Genomic DNA, 25,093 nt, shown 5'->3' with positions numbered 1-25,093 from the left:
ATCTTAAGTCAGCATAGATAGCTCTGTCATCGTAGAATCAGTCGCTCTCGCAGTATCTTCCGTTGGCATCAACAGCATACTCTGACGAATAACATCACGGTGACTGAATCCGACAACGACGACTTGTGAACTTCGTAAGAATAGCAACCTTGTCTTCAGGTTCGAGAACCCAAGAGGCCGAGACGCGTTCCTTCCTCGGTCGCAGTCGCAAGACGTAGAAGTCAGCCGCGCACTCGACGCAACATCAACAAATTTTACTCATCGGCCGAGCTCGGCCGACGAGTTGGCACGCCCCGCATTCACCAAAGGACGTAGTTAGCTTATAGATTACTCGGCCTGCGCGCCACGTAGGCTTGGTAGTTTTTAGGGTCAACACCTTATCATTAAATAAAGTTATATATAATGGTTTTTGGTTAAAACTCAGAATTTTGAAGCCCTTTTCATTAATTTTATTTTTTTAATTTTTTTTTGTTTTATAATTCTAAGTGATACATCTAATCCTCAAACTTGAATATCAAAGTAAAACGCATATTATAACCAACTTAACTAGCGAGCCTAGGACCATGCCTGAAGCCTGCAGGTACGGTTAACTTTGGTTTAATAAAAATGAAAATTTATTTTTCCAGATTAGATACGTGTAGACAGATCTAAAAATTCTTAGGTCTATCTAATATTCAAAATATAGACCACCGCCGCAAAGACAGAAAGAGATCTGGGTGGGAGTTTGGACGCAACGAAAGCAAGGAACAAGCTACCTCCCGAAACTTGACATGCCGTCCAACCCAAAACACGCATCATCGATCCATGCAGAAATATTAAGTTTGGAATAACCAAGATCGAATGTCTGCCTCCATGTTCATTTCCCACAAGGAAAAACTCTAACTCGTATTCTTCCTATATATAATCATTGTGCTATTTCCATATCTATATACAAAGCATTACACTGATCATTTTAATTAAGACACAAAGCAAGCTCTTAATTAAGTTGTTGTTATAAGTGCAGTTTGTATTAGTTGATCGTTGATATGGCAAATATCAGAGGATCAATGAGCGCTTTGGAAGAGAGATTACGGCCATCGACACCCACACGCATGCGCGAAAAGATTGTTCCTTCATCAGACTGGACGGAGGACTCCAATTGTCATTACCTTCTCGTTGATCTTCCAGGTACTGCAATATTACAGCATCTAATAGTTTTCTTAATGTTGTAAACCTGCTCAAATGCGCACTCTAGTAGTAGTTATTAGGTTTTAATTTGTTCGCACTTTCGACATCATCATTACTTTATGGTTTTGTCAAGTTCTAGGTGTCGGCAACACAACTTGATTCGGATGTCTAGGTGGACATTCCAGATCGAGGTGTGTCAGTAATTGGTATCAGAGCATTTCATTTCGCTAAGAACAAATGCATGTGTTCATGCTCTAATAATTGTATTCGAAGTGCATAAAATAGCCACTACTAACAAGTAGTCACGTTAGTCACATAATTATAGGAAATAACAGATATGCATTCACATAAATTTATGGTGCTTAATTATATCACCTTGTCTTAGATTTTAAAAAGGAGGAGGTGAGGGTTGAGGTGAATATCTCAGCCGGCCATATAACAATCGGAGGAGAAAGGCAAGTGAACGAAAGGATATCCCAGTATTTTGAGCAGATTTTCACCCTTCCGCAACACTCAGATGTCAATAAGATCATCGGAAAATTTGACGGTGAGATTCTATATGTCACCGTACCAAAGGTGGCAGCAGCGGTTGAAGAACAGAAGAAAGAACCTGAAATAGAGAATGAAAATGTCCTAGGCAGCACCGCTGCTGCCACGGAACCTCCTCAAGTAGAGAAGAATGAAACTGTGGAAGGCTTAAGAGTTAAGACCCAAAGATGAAGGAGAGCACTCACAGAAAGTCGATGGCACAAAGTATGGAGAGATTAAAAAATTATTAGGAAATGAACACATATTTTTTTCTCCAGAAAATATAAGGAAATGGGAGGACAAAGGTGGGAATATCGTAAGGAATGCAATGGAGATGTTGAGCAAAAACAAAGGGATAGTTGTAACTGCTGTGGTTGCATTTTCATTAGGGATGCTAGTTAATCGTAAGTTCTAATAAGCTGGAGAATGAGATGATTAAGGCTAATTATAATTGTTAATTAAGTTGCTTATACTTTCTCTATATCTCTTGTTTATAATCATAGCGAATGGTCGCTGATATTAAATGTACAGAGTAAGAACTTCAACGAATAAGATGTAAATTGGTTTACTATCTTCTTTTACTTTTGAGCTTTACGATCATATTTGTTCGGAATCCAAAAGTTTTGATTTCGCACCTGCTAAATGTAACCGGGCGTTTAATATAAGGGGCGGTGGTCAATGCCCTTTGTCGTGAAACTTTTATGAGCGTGACGGTCATACTTTCCGTAATGTTAATCCGCTTCTTCGATCGGTTTTATAGTTGGATGCAAAATATCCTTGTGGATCCAAGTAGGCAGACAGGCAAGGAATGCGGAGGCAGATTGTCTGCTCTCCCACTTCCCGTGCCCTCCTATTTGTGTGGTCACGGTTAAATCACGTTAACATTTTATATTATTTTTTTATAGAGATAATAAGACAAAAATGAATAGTAATATAAAAATGTTGACGTGACTTAACCGTGACTACACAAACAGAAGGGCACAGGAAGTGGGAGGGGATTAGATTCATTGAGCAGGCAGCAAAAGTCTCAAAGATGGAATATGATTCTCTCCTCTTATTCTCATCCCTTTTCCTCCCCTCCTTTCACACTTTGTTTTTTGTCTTTTTGTCCGTATAATCAATATAAGATATTGACATGACTTAATCATAACCGTTTAAGTAGAAAATGAGAGAATGAAATAGATATTAGGAGGGAAGAGAATCCTCTTTCCACAAAGATAAGCACATCACCTTGATGCGGGATTGAGAAGCTTCTTTGAGATGCGTGCCCAAAAGTTCTTGTCACTCGTATTATTCCAGGGATATTTTTGTTCACCAATTTCAATTGATAATAGGGGTGTGATATCCACACACCTCTTTTTACTTCTCACACACATTTCTAATTTTCGGCCATTGGATCAGATGAAATGAAGAAGATCAACGGACATAAATTAACAAGGGGTATGTGAGAAGTAAAAAGGGGTGTGTGGATAGCAGACCCCTTGATAATAATGCATACCACTCTATTTATTATTATTAGATAAGTTTAAATTTTAATGGACAAATCTCAATATTCAAACGCATCCAACAAAGATAAATAATATGGTGAGCATTATTACTACTTAAAAATGGTGAACAAAAATACAATCTATTATCACCCTAAATACCTAAAAATCATATCTAAAATTGGTTACAATCTTTTAACCAAGAGTAAAATTGGTTGGATATTAAAGAGACAATAAGACATATATAAATTTTAATCACGGAAGTTTTATTTTCTTTTTATTAAAGAGCGTTTTGTTTAACATTTGAGGAAATTAAATGAGCAAAGTTCTCAAGTCAATACATTCTAATGGAGCTTGTTTGGGTCCTTATCATGTTTACTTGTATGCAAATTACAATTTGACACATGTACAAAACTTATTAAATTTATACAAAAAATTCATGTCAAACTGTAATTTGTTTGCAACTAGAAATAACTAGTATTGTATAAAATAGTAAAGTAATTTTCTATATTTCAATTTCAGTAAACTAAAATTTCAGGAACCATGTTCGCTGCTGAAAGAGCAACATTTGTTATTGAAATGCAATCACAAATGGACAAGTGTCCAATTATATTTTTCAATTTTAATTATTTAGACACGTGACTATTTGCAATTAACTTTTAGTAGCACTTGCCAGGACCGGCCCAGGCCCAGTGCCACAGGGGCAACTGTCCAGGCCCCAAATTGAAGGTGGCACAAAAAAAAACCCAAATAACTAAGTGTGTGTGTATATATATATATATATATATATATATATATATATATATATAAGTCCAAAGCCCAAATAAGGGCTGGAGGGCAAGAGCCCAAGAAAGTTTTAAAAAAGGGCACAGGTTTTGTGACACGCCCCGATCCCGATGTCCTAGGGACAAATGGATGGTCATGTGCTGGCCGACACCCGAAGGGTGACGAAAGCCATTTATTGAGTGCAAATGCTGACAACAAGGGATAGATAAGACTTATAAATATAAGAGAATAAAGAATATGTATTTAAGGAACGTGTTCAGAGCACACATCTAATCTAGAACATTAAAAGAATTAATATAAAAATTGAATGAACACAGAAGTGGGTCCTACACCGAGAGGACTCGAAGATACCGATGCGGAAGTGCCTGGATGCCGGGATTGTATGCCTCGATCCTAAATCCTGAAGGGGGCGCAAAACAAACATGAGTGGACCAATTTGATATAAATATAACAAAACAGTTATCAATGTACTAACCCCCAAGTTTTATGAAAACACATATATAATGATAAACATAGGTTTTCCGAAACCTAGCATGATGTGCAGTGTCTCAAATCATAACTTGTATATATAATAATCACTAGTGAATTGTCCGATAACCCCCAGGCCCCATGCCGGCTCCCCATCTCTGAGTAGACAGTCAGAGGAAAATACACTTCAGGCCCCATGCCGGCTCCCCGTCTCTGTGCTAAATAGCCAGAGGAAACACACTCCAGGCCCTATGCCAACACCAAACCGTCGCCCAGGACGGACCGAAATTTATCCCTACGTCCCGTAGCGGAAAGGACCACTAGGTAAGTACGAAACCATTGAACATATATATATTGAAAAACAACTTCATAGTATAAAGTCATCTATCATCTATACTATAAAGAGGTGTTCGAAACATGTTCTAAATATCATATCGTCATCCATCAGATATTCTATAAGAACATGGATTATAGGAAAAATAGTAATAATTTAAAGTAGCCTCAATAAGCATGTTATCTCACAAAACGTTTCATAAAACGTAATCATCAAATCATGCTTTTCATGTATGCATTTCTACTATAAAACATGCATTTTAGAAGGGGTCCACTCACAGTACTTAGCCGCCGAAGAGCCATGCAAACTAACGAACAAGAAAACGTCACCAATATTGCCCCTAAGCACATAAAGGGTCCAATTAATAAAACTATATAATAGCGATTGAATTTGGGAAAACGGACGTTGGAAACGGATCCAGAACGTCGAATTACCCTAAGAAGGGTTTGAATTAAATAAAATAGGGAATTTGGAATTGGATGGGTTTAGGGTTTTAAAGGATTTGGGTTATAAAGGGTTTAGGGTGAAAATGGGTGGTTTGGGCCTAAGCCCAAACACACACACGCACCACACAAACACACATGCACGGCATGCACATGCATGCAAGCATGCATATACACACACGTACGCATGCACTTAAACACACACACACACACACAAACCACAAAGGCCTTAAGGCCTCACACAAGGACCGGGCTTTAAGCCCTTTCACTCAATAAATGGCTTTCGTCACCCTTCGGGTGTCGGCCAGCACGTGATCATCTCTTTGTCCCTAGGACATCGGGATCGGGGCGTGTCATTTTGGGACCACTCGGTCCGTGTGTTGGGATTTGGGGACTCGGTCCAAGTTTTGGGAATTACAGCCAAAAAAAAAAAATCAGACATTAGACTATTAGAGGGACCACTTGGTTCCCATTTTACAACCCTTTCCCAATTACAGCCAATTACAGCCAATTACAACCCTTTCCCATTTTACAACCCTTTCCAATTACAGCCAATTACAACCCTTTCCCGTTTTACAACCCATTTTACAACCCTTTCCCACTCGGTCCCCATTACAGCCAAAAGATCAACAGCAAGCTGTTGCACGCAGGCAGACAGCAATCACAGAACATTGGGCATTGGCTGCTCAAGTGCAAGAGCATTCACTCACCACCAACCCCTTTGAGTTTTGAGGTAAATTAATTTTTAAAATTTGAATTATCAATTCATAATCTAATATAAAATTTTGCAAGTGATATAGAATTATATGATAATTGATGTATAGAATTGTTGTTGATGAATTGAATTCTTGACTAATTTAATTATTTCATTTCATTTCAAACCCAATTTTTAGGTTCAATTTTTATAATATGTTAAACTTTGTGTTAATGTTTTTATAATATATAATATGTGTTGGAATGATAATTTTGATAGAATATTTTTGTTATATCATGTGTAGGTAATTTTTGCAAACAAATTATCGAAGCCATGTCTTTTAGGAAACAACTCTCTGGTAATATGAAAAGGAAAAAAAAAGGTAAAGGATAACGAAATTGCCGAAAGTTTAAGAGGATCTGTTAATAAATTTTTCTCTACAAATAATGAGTCAGTTAAAAATTTGAGAGAAAATGATGTTGGTGAAGAGTCACAAAATGTTGTTGGGGAGTCTCATGATCATGAAAATGGTAGTGATTTAGAAGAAAATGTTGGTGATGAGTCTCAAGACCATGAAAATGGTGGTGATGTGGATTTAAATGTTGATGATGATTATATTGGTTGTATATGATTGTATTTTTGATTGTCGGGGTTTAGGTACTATGTCCCCCCGTTGTATATTTTCTCAAGTAATATAATTTGGGCGTGAGGGCCTAACCCCCTAGCTTCGACTGGGTTCTAGCCCTTGTTAAATTTTTTTTTTTAACATATGTTTCCGTATTAAAAAGGGCACATTTTGAGCTTTTGCACTGGGCACCCAAAAACTCAGGACCGGCCCTGGCACTTGCTGCTCTTCTTTGAATAACGAAGCATGGTTTCTGAAATTTTATTTGGAAGTAAACACTTTTCAAAATGTTCCTGCTTTTCCACTAAAAGGATACTTTGGCTTTGGAATTGGAATCATGTGCCTTATCCACACTACTACTACCATGCATGGCATATATCCACCAATGACCATGAGACCACACACCCACTCAGGTTGATATGCTCAATTCGATACAACTGTTAATATTGAATTCGTTACACTATTACGTAGTGTTATTAATTTATATCATTGTCGTTTATTGTTATGCTAGAAACATCGGTTTTATGTTTTCCTTTTTTCCATTGTGGTGATCCCAAATTCGTTTGGACTGAATGTATTTTTAATTGGTATGCAAGGCTCGTCTTAAACAAAAGCATGCATAAAAAAAAATACATTATAAAAATAGGGGGAAAAACAGAGAAAATAAAGAGGGGGATGTAAAGTGAGAATGGAATCTAATCTCTCCCCCACCCCAAACCTACCAAAAAACATTCGCTTCTCTCCATTACCATTTACCTCTTAACAATGGCACATTCAAGATTTGAATTTTGAGTGGTCTCAGGGTTAAAGGTCTAAAATTTTTAGATAAAAACAGAGTGCAAAGAGGGCAAAAAAAATTTCTGTTTATTTATTAAGGCATTTCGTCAAATACTTGATGAGTGATATTTATAGAAATGTCGAGTGTTTTCAACGCAACATGTCAAGATACTAGCATGTATTACATCAATCACTTGATAGATACAGAAAAATTTGTATAAAACATTCGGAGAGTCCTTAAAAGACATTTACATTTGTATCTTCTGAACTACGAATAGTCGTGAGACCACCCAAATCCTAGTGTGCATTTGCCTCTGCTCCTCAACCAAATCTACTAACAAGGCCTGCAACGGATATCCGGCTTTCACAAGCGAATACGGTCGACCCGGATGAGCTTGATGAGGGATTCGACAGTGTACCAAGCTAGGGTCCGATACGACCCGGATGCTGGCAGCCCGGGTCCAGACCGTTTGGGTGATTTTGCAACCCAAGGAGAAAGGGCCCAAGCATTGGTGAGTTGGAGGGACCCAAGGCCACACAGTTGTTCATTGGAGTGTGCCTGGCAATCATTGTGGTTTTATCTGCAGTGCCACCAGAAATGGTTGCCGTGGCCTTGGGATTTTACTACTTCCGCCACCCCATGTTCCGGGAGCCTATGCAGCCGGCGAGCCTGAACTTCTTCCGGCGGTTGTCGAGCTTGTCCGACCGGTTAATGTAGTGGAAGGGAGGAAGCGAACTATATATATAAGAGCATTTTTTTAGGTGCCACATTATTGAGGGTGTGACAAATTACAAAGCCAAACAACTGTGCTAAGTTGAAAAGAGTGGTCTATTTTAAAATTAATATCTTAAAATTTGATCTACACGTGAAGATGCTCGTGTATAATTTGAAAGATGAGTATTAAAATTATTGGTCTATTTTTATTTTCATGTAAGTATTTGAGTGGCAGTAATATTTCTCGTTAAAATGATTGTTTGCTAGCCAGTGATAATTAGGAGGACGATTTTGTTGCGTTGAAATTAATAAACTGCATGAGAGGGCGAGAGTTGGAGGATAGATTCTTAGGCTTGCTCTTCCTCCTCTCAATCATCTTCAAAATTCACCACATTTTCGATTTTGATCGGAGGAAGCTCCCGGTTTGCAACATTTGTTGTGTTTAATATGGGAAAGACGACTTTGTTAGAAAAACATGACAGCTCTAAAAAGGAAAAAGGCAACGGTGAGAAGGATGAGAATGAGAAGACGGAAAAACACGAGGATGGAGAAGATGAAACATAATAGAAAAAGAATGAAGACAAGAAGACCAAGGAACGTGAAGGTTAGGAGGAGGATAGAGATGGTGATCCTGAAAAGGAGGAGAAGAAAACGAAGTCTCAAAGGTAAAACCTAGCTAGCTAGCTGGCATTGGTGGCAAAGAAACAAGGAAATTGCCTAGTGCCCGTTCTATTGAGACTTTTTTGCAATAAGACTTGGAGATGCTTCAAATTTGTAAGGAAGTTTAGTGTTTTATATAGAGCAGTGGTAGCTACAATTTTTTTTATATTCTACACATCCTTCTTAATTTCTGATCGCCGAACATAAAGAATTAAAAATAATCAATAAAACATATATTAATAGGGATGTGTGCGAAATATTATAAAGGGTGTGCGGATAGTACCACCATTTATATATGTGAAACATTGTACACCTAATTTTTGTTTTTGTAAACTTCCATGTAACTAGAAATTTATATTTAACAATTTGCACTATTTTTAAAGTTGTCACTTATTCAGTTTTAATATAGGGAACTTGATTTAGTTATGATATAAAAAATTGTTATTGACACTTCATAGCGTCATTAAACAAATTTATTTATTTGTTTATTACAGAATACTACATAATGATTCCACTTAAATGTCAATTGTTGGATGCGCACGAACCTGAACCAAACTGGTCACGAGCTAATGTGATTTAACCCAAATGGTCCGGTGGGTTAGCTAAATTTCACTGCATTTCTCAAGCTGGTTTAGAGAGCTACTCTTCTAAAGTACTCATTTTGAGGATATGCGAAGTATTTTTTTAGATAAGCCATCATATTAATACTATTAAGCTACTAGCTTAAATAATTTTTGTTACACAGAAACAAAAAATAAGTAAAAAAATAAATAAGAAAAGAAAAGAATGTTTCATGTCATGTCGAATTTCTTTCATTTGCAAAACAGTCTCCTCATCGAATATCTAAACCCTGCAAACTCAATTGCATAAAATCCTAATAACTTTACACATCTAATTTCTTCCAATCTTTTATAATAATATTCAAACCCAATTAGTTACAAAGCACGAAACAAATTGAGATTGTGTGGTTTCGAGAATTGGGATCCCATTCTTCTTGAACGTGTGAACCCTTTTTCATATGAAATTTTGAGATTTTTTTTTTAATTTAATCACCTTGCAAAATTCTTCTCTTTCAGTGTAACAAAGATTATTGAAATTAATAGCTTAATCTACCATAAAATTAATCTGATGACTTGTATGAAAAAGGTCCTCATAGGTCATCAAAATGAGAACCTTAGAAGAGCGGTTCTATATAGGTATTATCAAAGTTTATAATTGAAGTGGTCCTCGTACACACGAAGTCTTATTATCTAATTTGTAATGACCTGAGTTTCAACTATTTCCCCGCTCTTCCTTTCCGTTTTGAAGTCAACATCTTTGAAGCGTCATCATTTGGATAACGACCTTTCATAGCAAACGATCCACCACAGAGAATTTCCACTCTTGTCACAACATAGTACTTTTATGTATTACTTTCTCACCAGCAAGGAAACTTCCTCACTAAATCCCCATGCAAAGCACCCCACATTATATAATTTTACTCTGCACACCCAGTTCAGTAACAAGCAATGAGTAACACTTCGGGTGTGCGCTACAACATTGGCAAGGATGCCAGAGGTTCAATTTACTCTGCACACCCAGTTCTTCCTTCTTCTCTTTGCCTCCTCTTTCCCTTTCTATCAATCCTAAACATTTTCTTGTATTTTTTATCAGATCTTCTCTACAAGGACTATGTTCATGAACTGCCAATTCGGTTTGAATCCAAAGACTTCAACTGGATCAGTGACATCTCGTGCAAAGGTTAGTCTGACTGATCTCTGTGATTTGCTTCTTCTGTCAAAGTATGAAACTGCGTTGAAACTCATTTTTTCGCGACGGTTTGATGTGCAGTTAATTTGATTGCTCCTGGACTCAGCACCCTTTTCAGTTTTAACGTGCCGGATTATGGCCAGGTAAAAATTTCCCATCATTTTCTGTCAGGATTGTTATTAGCACTCTAAAGTAGTCATCCTGCGATTCTCCGTGCTTTTCCATTTGAACTATTTTTCACCTTGATGTTGCTCTAGAATCTAGATCAATAGTCTTTAATGTTGTGACAGATGGAACTGCAATACGAAAATGGTGTTGCCGAGATTGCTGGAGGAATCGGGTTGAAAAGAAATCCGCTGAAAATGTGTGAACCGGTTGCACTCTTTTCTGCAGTGATAGGAGGCAGTTCTGTGTGCTCCATTGGAACCGACCTTGCCTTCGACATATCTGCGGGAGCATTAGCAAAATTCAGTGCCGGTTTCAGCTTGAACAGTGACTTTGTTTCTGCTTCCTTATCCTTGTGAGCAATCCTGTGAGAGCTTGGAGAAGAGAGAATGTTTACAAATTATATACACACACACACACATATACACACACGCGCACACACAAACACACATGCACACACAAAAGCAGCATATGTAACTTTTTGAATATGCAGGGACAAGCTTGACACTGTAAAAGCTTCATGCTTCACCATGGTCAACCCCCTGAGCAACACAGCCCTTGGAGCAGAGTTGAAGCACCGGTTTTCAACCAACGATAGTGCCCTTGCTGTTGGTGCCCAGCACGCGTTTTTTCCATCTACACTGGCGAAGGCTCGAGTTAGCACACACGGGAATGTTGGCGTTCTTATACGGCAAGGGTTTTGGCAGAAATTGTTCCTGTCTATGTCCGGAGAAGTGGATTTTATGGGCGTACAGAGAAGTCCAAGATTTGGACTCTCTCTTTCTGTTAGGCTGTGAAATAATCTAATTTGTAAGCAAAGTCAAATGATCAGATTGCGAAAAAGAGTAAAATTGCGATATGTTTCTATGAAGAAATTCATGCACTAAACAAATAAAAACGCTTTTAGAGTCGTCTGTAAAAGGTGAAACTGTACATGATTCAAGTTAATACACGAAGAATACTCTTATTGTATAAGATCATTATACGCTCACCAGAAATTGTAAATGCTCACATATAATATTAAACAATTAAACCACAAAAAGAAAACTAAAAACAAATAAAGCACGCCGCAATGACCCAAAAGAAGTTCCTGCAGATGAGCAACAAAAAGCTTGTAGAAGAACCCTACTACTGGTGAGAACCCTGAAGAAGTCCATCACGAATCTGAGAAGCAACATCGCGTACAGCACCAGGTCCATGGGGAATAAACACGGCAGAGGATTTAGAGGCAGCGCCAATTTCCTTCATGGTGTCAAAATACTGCGTGACAAGGACCATGTCCATGACATCCTTTGAGGTTGTCCCTGGAACATTGACGGAAAACCCCAGCACACTATCTCTCAAACCATCTACAATTGCTTGACGCTGGCGAGCTATACCCAGCCCAGAGAGATACTTTGACTCAGCCTCACCCTCAGCTCGTTTAATTTGCAAAATCTTCTCAGCCTCTGCCTTTTCATTAGCTGCCACCCTCATTCTTGCAGCTAAAAAATAGAGAAAATACAGTAAAACAATTGAAACCGAACATATCACATATGTAGAACAATAAAATACGTTAAAGGAACTGCATAATCATCGAGAATAAGACTCATACCAGCATTGATTTCATTCATTGCCCGTTTCACATGCTCATCTGGTTCTATGTCAACAATGAGCGTTTGTACAATCTCATAACCATAAGCAGACATAGCCTGCAGCACGAAAAGCAACTTGGTTAAAATCAAGTTGTATTTAGAGACCACAGTATTCTATGACTTTTGCTTTGCCACATTACTTTTTCGAGCTCATTTTCCACCGCTTTTGCAATTTCATTCTTTTGCTCAAAAGCAGCATCCAGATTCAGCTTTGGAACACTAGCTCTAATCACTGCGGAAATGGAAAAGGAAAATTCAGTTAGCTATAAATACTTCTGATTAAAAAAACTAATATACGTGTATCCAAAAGTTGCATATATCTGATTTATTAAGAGGGATATTTAGTTTATACCATCAAAGACATAGGCCTGGATTTGAGACCTTGTGTTGCTGAGTTTGTAGAAAGCATCATCTGCTTTGTTTGCTAGAGCACGATATTGAATAGATGCAACGACGTTAACAAATACGTTGTCCTGAAAAGTATATTACAAAATATTTCAAGTTTCACATATAAAGAACTTGAAATAAAAAAACATGCAATGAGACAGCAAATTCAGTTTCTTGTCCGAAAAAACTTTGGAGAATGAAAGTGTCCAATATTCAACTAGAAGAAATGCAATGAGCACAAATGCTACGGATTAAGTCATCTCCACTAATGAAAGTTGACACACCTTTGTCTTGGTCTCACAGCGCACGTCCAATTGCTGCAAACGAAGAGAGAGATGGCCAGCAAGCTGATGCCCAAGAAACCAAGGCAGGTAATGACATCCTGGCTCAAGAACTTCCACAAACTTTCCAAATCTCTCCCTTATAGCTACTGTGGATTGATCAACTTGTACACAACAGAATAAATTACCCATGTTCTCTTCACTACTGTACCTCCAAGAAAGATATACGCAAGTCAGGAATTTGCTGGAAACAAACAATTTATAGGAAAGGAAAAAGGATTATACAGTAACAATCATGATTTCAGATTTTCAACAGCGTTAGAAATCTTCGTATAAGAAGAACAAAAATCATGAAAAATTACTAGATATTGGTAATATAGTTGCCTGGTCGAAGTTAATAAAATTTCAACACAAGAATACTGTTCAATCAAATAGCGGGTATAAAGAAGAAAAAAAAAAGTATCAAGCTTCCTGCGTAATTAATCTAAGATTCGGATAGATATAAATTAATATAAAGTTGTTGTAACGATTTCCTCAAACAAATTTACTTTCAGAAGAATCAAGCAACATTATAAAAAAGTAAAACGAGAGGAAGTCAATCAATATAAATTAAAGATATCCAATCCCACTTTACAGAAAATTCTTTCTAGCTGATTATTCAAGGCTTTTGAGTTTTTTATACTTCACAATACCTAATTAAACAAGTAGCAGAAGTATACAAGAAACTACATAGATCACAAGTTCAAGACCAATAATCCATATCAAGAACCCACTAACTTCAAAGTCATCAAAGACAATAATACTAGTGTTTCTCTCTCTACGTGATTAGGCATGAGCTAGAGAGATTTAAAACTCATAAGTCAAGCAAAAGAGACAACAGAACTGAGGCATGATTGAAACATGGACATAATTCAAGTTGATCTTTCATAACACCATCCTAGATTCCAAGTAGGTTGTATAAAAAAGATGTTTTAGATGCAAAACACATTTTAAAATACCGAGAACAAGAACACAGACACCCCCAAAACTATTTGTTCACCTTGAGAGAGAGAGAGAGAGAGAGAAAGGAGAGACTACTAACAGAGGAGAACAACAAGAGAGGAAGGGAAGAAGGAAGAAAGATAGGAATGAGATGACCCAAACAAGGTAAGAATGTAAGATATATATAGACTCTGACAGTATAGACTTCTAAATCTCAAGTTTCAGGTTATACCACTCTGGCACAAATACAATGAAAACTTACAAAATCAATGAATTAGATACCGATAATTCGCCACTAGGTATATAACGAAGAACACTTAATACTATGAGCTGTAACAACAACTTCACACAATTAAATCCCAAACAAAATAAAAATTAACATTTAAAAATTGCAAATTCCTACATAAAACAAACTAGTTTACTGCAGAACAAGCCTCAGAAACATCGTAAAAGGTGTTTAAATAGCAAACATTGGCAGCAGTACATAGTATTCATCAAGATACAACCAAGAGATAACTTAGTATACAAAATCAAAGAACAAGAACAGACGCACATGTATCAAATGAATACATTCCACTCCCCCATCATTCATTGTCAGTGTCACAGCTAAGATCTAACACTCTTTGACCTTATTAACCACGAAAACGACATATGGACTGCATTTGTTTCTCCATCTTTTTTTTTTTATAATTAATGCAATATTTTAAACTACATGAGAGATATTCAAACTCGGGTACACACTGTCACGACCAACTAGCCTAACCCACATTGCACATTTCACATTTGTTTCATAGGCTTCACATATATACAGAAAAATTGAAACTTTCACCTTATATCAATTATTACTATTCCGTTGATTACATTTCCAAAACCCATGTTGCAATTCAATAACAAAACAGTAATGTTATTCTTACCATGTTTTTATACCACATTTATATACCACCTTATGTGGACAGCTACATCATTTAAATTAATCAGCATTTAATTTAAATTAAAAACCATTTAATAAATCAATAATTAAAAAAAAAACTAGAATTAAATAGTGATTGTGGCATACAAGGAGTCTTCTCCTTCCTTCCCCATTCAGTCCTGCTTTTTCTCTTGTTTCTTCTTCTACGCCAATTCTTTCACGCCATATTTTTTCACTCCAGTTTTTTTCATGTTAGTGTGGACTACCACAATCTCAACTAATTCTCATATGCCAAAGGTTCATCGACGCTCCCCTATTTGGATTATTGGTAAGCATTTACCATTATTTTTCAATGAATTTATATTTTTTCAGTCTGTTTATTCCTCTTCTTTCTCTCAATCTCCATTGGACTATTTACCTAAACCTTTGTTCGTAGAAAAATGACACTGGGGGTTGAAGATTTAACACTCTGAGTCATTAAGGACTCTTATCTTGTTCCTACCTATAATCAAATTAAAGGAATCTCAGACCATCTCCAAATGAGATATTCAAATTTTGAACATAAATTTTAAATTTTAACAGCTTATGTGGCACTTTGACATCTTTTAAAGTTTTGTTCTCCAACCGAGATGTCAAATTAAATTATTATTTTATTATTTTATAAAATAAATTATTAAACTAATTAAAATTTAATAAATAACATTTAAAGTTTAATCAGTAATTTGTTCACCTTCCTTGATTGAAAAAAAGAAAAAAGTAGGAAAATTGCATCGGTCAACTCAACATTAATTATAATAAATGATAAAACTAATTAAAATTTAATAAAATACATTTAATAATTAATAAAAAAACATTTGAAGCTGCAGTCAAATTTGACAGCAACCTCTTTTGCTGCCAATTCATATCATCGCCACATAGGATTTGACACTTCAGTTGGAGAATATTAGTGTGGTTTTTTTTTACTGTTATAGCTGATATGTAGATTTTGGCATCTCCTTTGAAGATGCTCTCAAGTATGTGTCGTCAGGAAACCTTCATCCCTCATCACAACACCACTAAAGTCAACTCTGATCAAGACCTGAAGAAGAATTTATCTTGCTACACAATGGGGATTGAGAGAAAGAAGAAGAAATAAAGGTCGTACCCAGTGCACAAGGCTCCCGCTTTACGCAGGGTCTGGGAGAGGTGAATGTCGGCTAGCCTTACCCCCATTTATGGAGAGGCTGCTCCCAAGTCTCGAACCCGAGACCTACCGATCATGGGGGAAGGCACTTGCCATCGCACCAAGTGCGACCTCTAACTTAATCCTTTGTCAAAAAAAAAAAATTATATATATATAGCCTAAGCTTAGGGGTATATTCAATTAAAATTTTGAATGATTTTAATTCTTTTAATGAATTTAAGTGTATTCAATCAGAATTTTAAGTAATTCTCTAAAATTCAATATGTATTCAATCAATATTTTAAAATAGTTTATTAAAATCCTTTGAAATTCAGATGTATTCAATTATAATTTTAAATAAGTTTATAACATTTCAAGTGTATTCATTTAGAATTTGATTTTAAAGAATTTGAAAAAAGTTGAGGAATTGGAGAGATTTCGTAGTGTATTTTAAGCATCCACAAATCTCATATATTCCAATGAGATTTCTAAGAAATTGAATCAAAATTTTAAATAAAATCTTTATAAAGCAATTAAACTCCACAAAATTTCATGAATTTATAAATCTATAAATCTCTCAAATCCTCAATTGAATACACTTATCTATCTGAACAATCTATAAATCTCTCAAATCCTCAATTGAATACACTTATCTATCTGAACTTATGTGGCATGTAGATGTAGTAATTAGTAAAATGATTGTAGTTGTCTTATTTAATCAAATGCAAGTTACGAATTTAGAGGTTAATATTTAGTAATTTAGTTTGAAGGTTTTTTATTTGATTATTTATTAAAGTAATTTATTCTCCATAAGGGGTAAACATATTAGATCATGTAACCCGTTAATTATAACGGATCGAGTTTGAGTTTGAAGTTAAAAACTCATTAACAAATTTGATATAAAAATAACATAAATACAACAAACACGATCTATTTATCATCCTAATTTTCCCATCTTTTTTGGAAATAATTTCTTGTAATTAATTGGGACATGGAATTTGGAAAGATAAAGCTATCACATTTCGTCAATTTGATTGGCAGGTACACAGTGACGTTAGATTACCAGATACAAACCTTCCCCTTCTTACTTCCCCTCTCTCTTTCTCTGTCATCCCACGTGTCAGTCCAGCACACACAGACAATCAAACACACAGGGAGCCAGAGCTTCGATACACATCATCAATGGCGGTCACTGCTGCAGCATCTTCAGCTACCTGTAATCTCAACCACACCAGAAACTTCCTCTCCTCCAAACCCCACTTCAATTCCATCTCTGGCGCTCCCCGCACCTTCCCCGCCAAATCTCGATCATCAACAATCGTTTCCATGGCGCCCCAAAAGAAGGTAATTACGTCCACTCTTGCTCTGTAATACGAATTTCTGTTTGGCTGCCAAGAAAGTATTTTTATTTAAAATTACGAATACCATTTTGTTTTTTGGTTAATTTACAAAACCCTTTTGTTTGTTTGCTGAGAAAATGTGAATTTCGTAAATTTCCAGGTGAACAAGCTCGACAGCGGCTGGGAGAAGAAGTGGTACGGAGCGGGAATCTTCTACGAAGGGGCGGAGGAAGTGGAAGTCGACGTCTTCAAGAAGCTGGAGAAGCGGAAGGTCCTCAGCAACGTCGAGAAGGCGGGGCTTTTGTCCAAGGCGGAGGAGCTCGGGGTCACCCTGTCGTCGATTGAAAAATTGGGGCTGTTTTCCAAGGCGGAGGAGCTCGGGCTGCTCAGCCTGCTCGAGAAGGTGGCTGGATTCTCCCCCGCTGCGTTGGCCTCGGCGGCTCTGCCCATTTTGGTGGCAGCTGTGGTGGCAGTCGTGGTTATACCGGATGACTCGGCAGCGCTGGTGGCAGCGCAGGCTGTGGTGGCTGGTGTGCTTGGGGCCGGCGCTGCTGGTTTGTTAGTTGGGTCAGTTGTGTTGGATGGTTTGCAAGAAGCTGATTAAGTTTTTCACTTGTTTTTGTTTTTCAAATTTTCTCCTTTTGGTAGGATAAAATTGAGAATTATGTACGTGATATACTAAATTAGAGAAATGGATTGATAACTGTTCTGAAATTGTTCGTTTCGCGTCGAGGTAAATACAAATGAATCAGTGCTTGTGTTGTTTTTGTATGAAATGAATGTAAGTTTTGGTGAAATTCTTACTGAAAGCTTGATATTTATGGTGGATGCTTGTTGCACTGAGAATGTGGAGAATTGAACAATGCAGCAGCAGCCTAGCACTATCCTGAATTGCTGCAGCGGAGAGCATTGAGGACGCGAACAAAGGCGGTTTGTTTTGCTTATGCAGGTTCAGGCTTTGCAAATTTAAATTGTTTTGGCCTAATAGTTGCAGTTGGACTCGCGGCAGGAAAACCAGTAGCAGCTATAGTCCGATGAGTGAGACTGAAGGCATAATAGTAGTTGAAGAATGCATATGTTTGCAGTCTGCACAATTTGCCCGTCTCTGCTGCTGGTGTGGACTTGTTGCTGCTCGTTGAAATGCAGGTAACTGGTGTTTATTTCTCCAACCAATTCATTGAAAACTCAGCGTATTTTTGCGAAATACTTGCTCACCCTCAGAGTGAAGGAATCGGAGTGATCGTTCCTGACACTTCCGGATTCTATCTTATTGGTTTATGTTTTGGTGGATATAATTAATTCATTAACAACCACGTCATATGATTTATAAAATTTGGTTTAAAAATTTGGTCTGTTTAGCATTACTTGATCGAAAAATTAGGAGAGATGTAAATCTGTTGCGTCCGAGTAAGAAAATGCTTGGTGCCCAAATAAGCATCTTTTCTATGTCAATCTGTTTAGTCAGTAGTTCTCTTATTTTCTTCTCCAACTCAACCAAATTCGTTGAAAAATAAAATAAATCAGTCCACTTCTTAATTGAAATTGATGAAGAAACCAGGGCAAGTAGAACTCATCTCGGTTGTCTGGTCTCACAATCCTCTAATCACACTCGAGCTCATCTGCAACCTAAGGGCCAATGGCTTAGACAGGAATGCTGGATACGGCGGCATTTTGGCTCCACCAGAACCACCGCAAAACGCTAGCGCAGTGTCGTGACCATCGCAGGGTTCTCTATGATATTGTAGAAGGCCCTGACAACATAGACGCAAAGAAAACGAGGAAGAGGATATTGACATATGCATTTGATTATGACATTTCTACAGAAGAAAGCCGAGCAGCAGCAGGAAAGAGGAGCTGTTGAATTCATGAAAGCCAGAAGACGGCGGAAGCCCTTTGTTTTTATTGGGTTAGAGGAAACAGCTGCGTACTTTGTGTTTAGAATTTCAGTTCTCTTCAACATTTCATCACATAATTAGTGCTAATAACCCAGATTTTAAAAGACGCTAGGAGCTAGTCGGGCAGTGGGCTAGGGCCTAATGCTTAGACGGGTGCCTAGGTGGACTAAGCGGAGTTAAGTAAATTTATTATATTTCGTGTAAATAAATGTCTATTTATACTTAAAATATATATAATTTCATCATAAACTACAAAATAGAATGATATATATATATATATATATATTATGAAATATTTGAACCAGTGGCAGATCTACAGTGGGACCTGGAAGGTCCCAGGACCCCTCGGCGATTCTAAATCTTTGCTAGAAATTTTTTAGGGACCCTCGTACTCAAACATGAGGTCTATACAGTGTGTTCTGTATTTTCTGAGTTTTGCTGATTCTGTTCTTGCCAAGACCAAAAGGAGGAAGAAGATGATTAAATGAGTTTCTCTCTCATCCTTTCATTCCCACATGACCACCCTCAAACTTTCCCATTTAATTATTTTTTAATTGGTCCAATCACGTTTGGACAGCTAACATCAAGCTGATCTTTCCAAAAAAGAAAATGGGTTGTTTGTCCCTAGGTGTATTTTTGCTAATTGGTGTGGCTCCCCTCTTTATGCTTCCAGTGCCTCATTTTGCTTTCTACACCCACATATTTAACACACTTATTTGTCTTAAAATTCAATATAATCTCTAAAAATATTATGTAAATTAATATGAACTTGTAATTATTTGAACTTTTATCTTATACCTTAAATTCACCAAAATACTAAAGGTATATAATAAATTTACTTAAATCCGTCTAGTCTGTCTAAACCAAGCGCGGAGAAGAAAGAAAATAAGACCCTTTTTAACAATTGGTACATGTTTGGATTTTTTTTTTTGTTTTTGTTAAATGTGTAGCTTAGAAATAAAAAATATGAAGAGATTTTTCAAGCCAAAGCCAATAGCATCATCCATTTGTTCATTGAGAAAGATGGTTGAGTAACAGCTTAGTTGTTTACATTGAGAAAAATGTTTTTTCATGTATTGGTAATGAAGCTATCATAAAACATTTTCAGAATATGAAACCCCGTCGTGGACGCTCAAATTAGGATTTTATAGTTTGTAATGTTGTTTTGCGTATGATTTTTTTTAATGAAATGTATTATATTTAACTTTTCAATGTTAATTTTGTCTATAAATTTTTTTACCTTTATTAATGGAACCCCCCCCCCCCCCCCCGAATTTAAAATCCTGAATCCGCCATTGATTTGAACATAATGAAAGCATGGGGACCAAATATATAGTATATGTTTATTTAAGTATGCAACAAGCTTCTTACAATTTATTAAAAAAATAAAATGCAAAATTAAAGTTATATATTGTTTGTCTAATTGAGTCGCAATCTAGGCGGGTGCCTCAACAGGTCTAGGCGCCATTTCTTAATTTTCAAACACCTAGACATTAATCGGGACGATGGCCAGTCACCTAGCGTCTAGACGGCGTTAGGCGGGGATTTTTAGAACAATGCTAATAATAATATGTATCAATGTGACACTAATAATAAGTTGCTTAAATTTTACATTGTTTTGACCAAACATTTATGCCTTTTCAAACTTTAATTAATGCACTAAACCCAAACTTCTGTTGGTGTTCCGTTAAACAAACTCACTGGACTATCACATGAAAGGGTCAAATTCTTCATTTCAATCCAAATTACATCGAATGCAATGAACATCTAGTATAGCTTAGGTTTAACTGAAATTGACGTGGAAAGGAAAGGTCTTCACTTTTAGGGGAAACCCTCAGCTACTTTCAGTACAAGGCGATGATCTTAAATCCAAGTGCAGGTTTATGAGGAGGATGGACAATGAGGGCTGGCACCGTAACGCTAATTTTCAAAAGGTATTTGATGTGATTTTGGAAGTGGCAGTGAATGCGAACATGAAGCCAGAGCAAATGATCAAGAAGTTGTATGTGTTCACCAGTGACCAAGACTTCGATGATGCTTCCGGCCGTAGCTGGACCGATTAGGAGGCTATACAGAGAAATTTTAAGGAGAAAGGGTACGGGGATGTGGTTCCACAGTGTTTTGGGACCTAAGATGCGACGAGAATGTTGGGGTGACCGCTATGAGTGGGAACTCCGAGGACTTTGTCGAGTGCTTCTTGGACATTGACGGGGATGTTGACCGCGAACAGGTCATGAAAGCTGCCATCTCCGGTGAGCGGTATCAAAATCTGGCTGTTGTGGACTGATCTCTACATGATTTATTGCTCTCGTGGCTTGGTAACGGTTGTTGAGTAGTTCTGTTATGGGGTGTGATATTCACACACTTTTTTTACTTCTCACACACCCTTCTAATTTTTAACCGTCGGATCAAATGAATTGAAGAAGATCAGATGATAGAAATTAACAAAGGGTGTGTCAGAAGTAAAAATGGGTGTGTGTATAGCACACCCCTTCTGTTATTTGAGGTTTTTCGATCCACAACCCGTTTGTCTATTAGATTTCCGTTTTTCTGAAGAAAAAGAAAACTTGAATTTCATTTTACGGTATGATTACGGACCCAAAATAAGATTTTGATTTTTTAATCTGAGGATATTATCTTGTTTGATCAAATTAGTTGGTGCTCAAGTAAGCAGCTTCTGTACTATAACATGCCTTACTCGGTCTGTCACATTTGGTAATCAAATTCTCCAACAAATTAGTTGGAAATTTTATTTACTGGAAATCACTCAACAGTGGGACACAAGTTCAATTGATTTGATAAAGAAACCAGCGCAAGTTCACATCTTTTCGATTCTCAAAGCAAGCCGAAACCTTGAGAGATAGTACATTTGCAATATTGAATCATAAATATATTGATACCACTCACACATATACATATATTATATGATAGGTCATGGAACTCTGTTTAATTCTTGAGGATTTGATTTTGATTTTCCTTCGAGTGATCTTCAGACCCCATTGATCTGTATTCGTAGCGGCTCGCCCATAGGAGATAGTACAGAAAGTTGAGTCCACTTAAGACACACATCAACCAGTAGAACCTCTCAAGGTGATAGTGATTCAAGTTGTTGCCAACTAGCCACGGTGTGTGCCTATATTTGCCCGTGATGCCGTTGACTATGGACACGAGCACGGAGCTGAGGTAGTATCCAATGGCGAGTGAGGTCCAAGAGAGTGCCGTGGCCAATGATCTCATGCTCATTGGAGCTTCTGTGAAGAAAAACTCCATCATGCCGGCCAATGTGAAAAGATCCGCAGAGCCGAGAAACAAGTACTGCAAAGCCACCCAAAGGAATGTGATGGGCAGAGGTTCGGTGGAGTCTAATAGACCGTGTTTAGTTGCGACGTTCTTCCGCTTGATTTCCACCAGAGCAGCCACCGCCATGGCAATGATTGAAAACACTAGTCCAGTTCCAATTCTTTGTAAATGAGTGATCCCCATTTCAGTGTTGGTTAATTTTCTCGCAAATGGGAGGATTGCGTGGTTGTAGATGGGGGCAAGGATCATGATGAAGAGGACAGGGAAGACCGGGAGAGAAGCGGGTGGAACCTTAAAGGTTCCGAGATTAGTATTCATTGTGGCAGCTTGTTGCACCGAGAACGTGGAGAGTTGAGCAAGGCAGCAGTTTAACATTACCGTAGACATTAGTATAGGGAGAATTCTTAGCACTATTTTAACCTCTTCAACTTGCTTTACAGTACATTGCAGCATTGGATGGACAGGCCTAGTAGTCACTGCTAAGTTAAGGAACTTGAGGCTTTCGGTTGGAGTTTGACACGTCTGCTCGTCTCCCTCAATAGGCTCATTCATACAAGATGGGGTCACAAGCATATTCGTGACAGTGTTGCTCGGTTTTCTAGCTTTGCAGGCATTCCAAATTGCTGCAGCTAGAACCTGTTGGATAAAACAATGCAGCTTTGTTTAGCAACAATCAGACGATGCAAATTGAAATTGTTTTATCTAAAGACCTGTTTTGCACATGTGGATTAAACCAGTTAGTCAAGTTCCAAAAAAACTATAGTAAATTAGAATATCGCCCTGTCAAAAAGATATAACGATTTTTCTCAGAATTTATACCTTGAAAATGGTTGTAATTGGACTTCCTGAAGGAATTTTAGTCCTGTATTTCGGAGATCCGAGGAGGAAGAGTGGTATGGAGATGAGTATTGTTGCGGTCGAAATCCCTAAACCCCATTGCCAGCCTTTGTTGTCTTCGATCCACACTACGAAAGTAGTAGCAACAAGAGCGCCACAAGAGAGACAGAAAACATAGTAGTTGAAGAATGCAGATCTCTGCTTCCTGCCTTGTTGTGTTGTCTCGTCGAACTGCTCAGCCCCGTGTGGTGGAAGAGAGCCTTTTATTCCTCCAACTCCGAGCGCCACCAGATAGAGGCCTGCAAATAACATCGCTGTTCTTGCGCCATGAGCTTCTTGGCATGGACTTTTGGTGCTCACTGAAACGCAGGGTGGTGGTTTTAGTGATGGTATCTGAGCTTGGATTGTGAGAATCAGTAGGCCCTGCTCCATCAGTCGAAATTAGTAATGAGTCTAGTCTCATCTGTGTATAAAGATATCGTTATACAACAAAACAATACCGATAATGGTCTTTGTATTTAATATGTATTATGCTTAAGTTGAAAAATTAATTTCTTAATGTTGGACAAATAGCATTATACGCGGCTACGTTGATATTTGAATCGTGAGTCCCACATCGCCAACAAGGATTTTCTTACATAACCCTTGCTGCTGATCTGTGACAGCAATTTAAAACGAAATGCTTTCGAGCGCAATTATTGAGGATGGTTTAGTATGAAACTGTTAAAACCCGATTTTATGAAGTGATGGATGGCAGAGGGAGTTAGGATCCGAATGTTTGTTGGAAACTTACCATGAATTCTATAGCAGCACTTATCAAATAGATGCAATAGGTGGTGAAAAAAGCGTCGGCTAGAAAGCCGCCAAGGAGAGCAAGGAGGAAGGCCGTGCCCATGAAATCAGTTACAATGTTGGCAGAAGTGGATGGAGTAAAATGCATGAATTTAGAAAGATATAGCACAAGGTTGCTTGCATTGGCCAGGAAAGCAAGGTTCTCCAGTATCTCCACCACTAAAGTATGCAACACAACAAAGTTAGAAATATTCATGCCACATTCTCCATCCATATATTTAAAATATGCAACTTATCAAAAGTTGACAAAATGTTCTTGCGGATTCAGTGATCTAAGGCTCACTTACTAACCTAAGACGAAGGAAGCAGCAATCATGCCGCCATGACAGCCTCGTTTGGCAGGTCGGTTCCTCCAATCTACGTAGCCTACCCATATGTCCAAATGGCGCGCCTCATCCTACAATCATAGCCGAAACAAAGTCAGTATATAACAGTAAATAAACCGAGGACTAAGTTAAAAAACTTCACTTGAAACTCACCATCTCGTTTTCAAAGCTTCTTGGACTTTTTTCGGAAAGGAAAGGGGAAGGGTTACTGGACTGCGTGGACACGAAAAAACACTAGTACGTTGGCAGTGATAGAAGGGGGCCATATTTATAGACTGGGAAAGTGGTGGTAGAACTATAGGAGAAAGGTCTAGACTTCAGGAAAAGGACTACTCATTCTCCCCAACCTTTTGAACCTTTAAACGATAGAGTTGGCAGCTTCTACCCCTCAAAAATTCGAGAAAAAAAGGGAAAGTGAATGTAAAACGGGAGCCAAATATACTCCCCCAGTCCAAATACTAAAGTAATATTGATCTTCTAATATGTTCTGAATTGACATAAACATTGCTGCTTTGAAGCTGATTCACATAATATGCTCAGTATACAAGTGTAAGAAGCTGATTGTAAAAACGGGAGATAGAGATGATGTGCAA

The 25,093-nt window shown here is 37.6% G+C and overlaps 4 protein-coding genes, 1 long non-coding RNA gene and 1 pseudogene across 7 annotated transcripts; 3 read left to right on the top strand and 3 right to left on the bottom strand.

Moving 5' to 3' along the window:
• The first annotated feature begins 713 nt into the window (after positions 1-713).
• Positions 714-2,263, top strand: LOC126599775 (inactive protein RESTRICTED TEV MOVEMENT 2-like; annotated as a pseudogene).
• Positions 2,264-4,167: 1,904 nt separating this feature from the next.
• Positions 4,168-5,420, bottom strand: LOC126600336 (uncharacterized). The gene is made up of 2 exons (XR_007615425.1): positions 5,046-5,420; positions 4,168-4,365 (listed from the first exon to the last, which is right to left on the bottom strand). It is a non-coding gene; the product is annotated as an uncharacterized LOC126600336 (long non-coding RNA).
• Positions 5,421-10,089: 4,669 nt separating this feature from the next.
• On the top strand, positions 10,090-11,516 carry LOC126600964 (mitochondrial outer membrane protein porin of 36 kDa-like). 2 transcript variants are annotated; one of them, XM_050267657.1, is made up of 5 exons: positions 10,090-10,238; positions 10,335-10,421; positions 10,512-10,573; positions 10,721-10,950; positions 11,089-11,516. In XM_050267657.1, exons 1-5 carry the CDS (start codon positions 10,190-10,192, stop codon positions 11,390-11,392), a joined length of 732 nt encoding a protein of 243 aa, XP_050123614.1. In that variant the 5' UTR covers positions 10,090-10,189; the 3' UTR covers positions 11,393-11,516. The 2 variants fall into 2 exon arrangements, with proteins under 2 accessions (XP_050123614.1, XP_050123613.1); XM_050267656.1 differs by having other exon boundaries at positions 10,175-10,421.
• LOC126600963 (hypersensitive-induced response protein 1) lies at positions 11,480-16,082 on the bottom strand. Of its 2 annotated transcripts, none has more exons than XM_050267654.1 (6): positions 14,936-16,082; positions 12,901-13,108; positions 12,582-12,702; positions 12,370-12,461; positions 12,190-12,286; positions 11,480-12,079 (listed from the first exon to the last, which is right to left on the bottom strand). In XM_050267654.1, exons 1-6 carry the CDS (start codon positions 14,959-14,961, stop codon positions 11,724-11,726), a joined length of 900 nt encoding a protein of 299 aa, XP_050123611.1. In that variant the 5' UTR covers positions 14,962-16,082; the 3' UTR covers positions 11,480-11,723. The 2 variants fall into 2 exon arrangements, with proteins under 2 accessions (XP_050123611.1, XP_050123612.1); XM_050267655.1 differs by having other exon boundaries at positions 12,901-13,102.
• An 887-nt stretch (positions 16,083-16,969) lies between these two features.
• On the top strand, positions 16,970-18,005 carry LOC126600802 (uncharacterized). Its single transcript, XM_050267458.1, has 2 exons — positions 16,970-17,294; positions 17,451-18,005. The coding sequence occupies exons 1-2, from the start codon at positions 17,133-17,135 to the stop codon at positions 17,892-17,894; spliced, it is 606 nt and encodes a 201-aa protein (XP_050123415.1). The 5' UTR covers positions 16,970-17,132; the 3' UTR covers positions 17,895-18,005.
• Positions 18,006-21,896: 3,891 nt separating this feature from the next.
• On the bottom strand, positions 21,897-24,727 carry LOC126598664 (protein NRT1/ PTR FAMILY 4.6-like). Its single transcript, XM_050265024.1, has 5 exons — positions 24,654-24,727; positions 24,466-24,571; positions 24,116-24,333; positions 23,305-23,745; positions 21,897-23,121 (listed from the first exon to the last, which is right to left on the bottom strand). The coding sequence occupies exons 1-5, from the start codon at positions 24,654-24,656 to the stop codon at positions 22,132-22,134; spliced, it is 1,758 nt and encodes a 585-aa protein (XP_050120981.1). The 5' UTR covers positions 24,657-24,727; the 3' UTR covers positions 21,897-22,131.
• Positions 24,728-25,093: the final 366 nt, after the last annotated feature.

This window comes from Malus sylvestris, chromosome 14 (assembly GCF_916048215.2).
Source record: "Malus sylvestris chromosome 14, drMalSylv7.2, whole genome shotgun sequence".
NCBI classification, from domain to species: domain Eukaryota; kingdom Viridiplantae; phylum Streptophyta; class Magnoliopsida; order Rosales; family Rosaceae; genus Malus; species Malus sylvestris.
The sequence above is the reverse complement of the archived record's forward strand: the minus strand, read 5'-3'. Positions and strand labels throughout refer to the sequence as shown.

Coding starts and splice junctions, on each gene's coding strand:
- LOC126600964 (XM_050267656.1), top strand. CDS start 10,190: ATGAGTAACACTTCGGGTGTGCGCTACAACATTGGCAAGGATGCCAGA. Junction 10,422..10,511: donor CAGTGACATCTCGTGCAAAG/GTTAGTCTGACT, acceptor TTTGATGTGCAG/TTAATTTGATTGCTCCTGGA. Junction 10,574..10,720: donor ACGTGCCGGATTATGGCCAG/GTAAAAATTTCC, acceptor ATGTTGTGACAG/ATGGAACTGCAATACGAAAA.
- LOC126600963 (XM_050267654.1), bottom strand. CDS start 14,961: ATGGGGAAGGAAGGAGAAGACTCCTT. Junction 13,109..14,935: donor AAGGAAGGAGAAGACTCCTT/GTATGCCACAAT, acceptor TCTTTCTTGGAG/GTACAGTAGTGAAGAGAACA. Junction 12,462..12,581: donor CCAGGCCTATGTCTTTGATG/GTATAAACTAAA, acceptor CCATTTCCGCAG/TGATTAGAGCTAGTGTTCCA.
- LOC126600802 (XM_050267458.1), top strand. CDS start 17,133: ATGGCGGTCACTGCTGCAGCATCTTCAGCTACCTGTAATCTCAACCAC. Junction 17,295..17,450: donor CCATGGCGCCCCAAAAGAAG/GTAATTACGTCC, acceptor GTAAATTTCCAG/GTGAACAAGCTCGACAGCGG.
- LOC126598664 (XM_050265024.1), bottom strand. Junction 24,334..24,465: donor TGCTGCTTCCTTCGTCTTAG/GTTAGTAAGTGA, acceptor TGCATACTTTAG/TGGTGGAGATACTGGAGAAC. Junction 23,746..24,115: donor GTGCTGCTATAGAATTCATG/GTAAGTTTCCAA, acceptor CTGATGGAGCAG/GGCCTACTGATTCTCACAAT.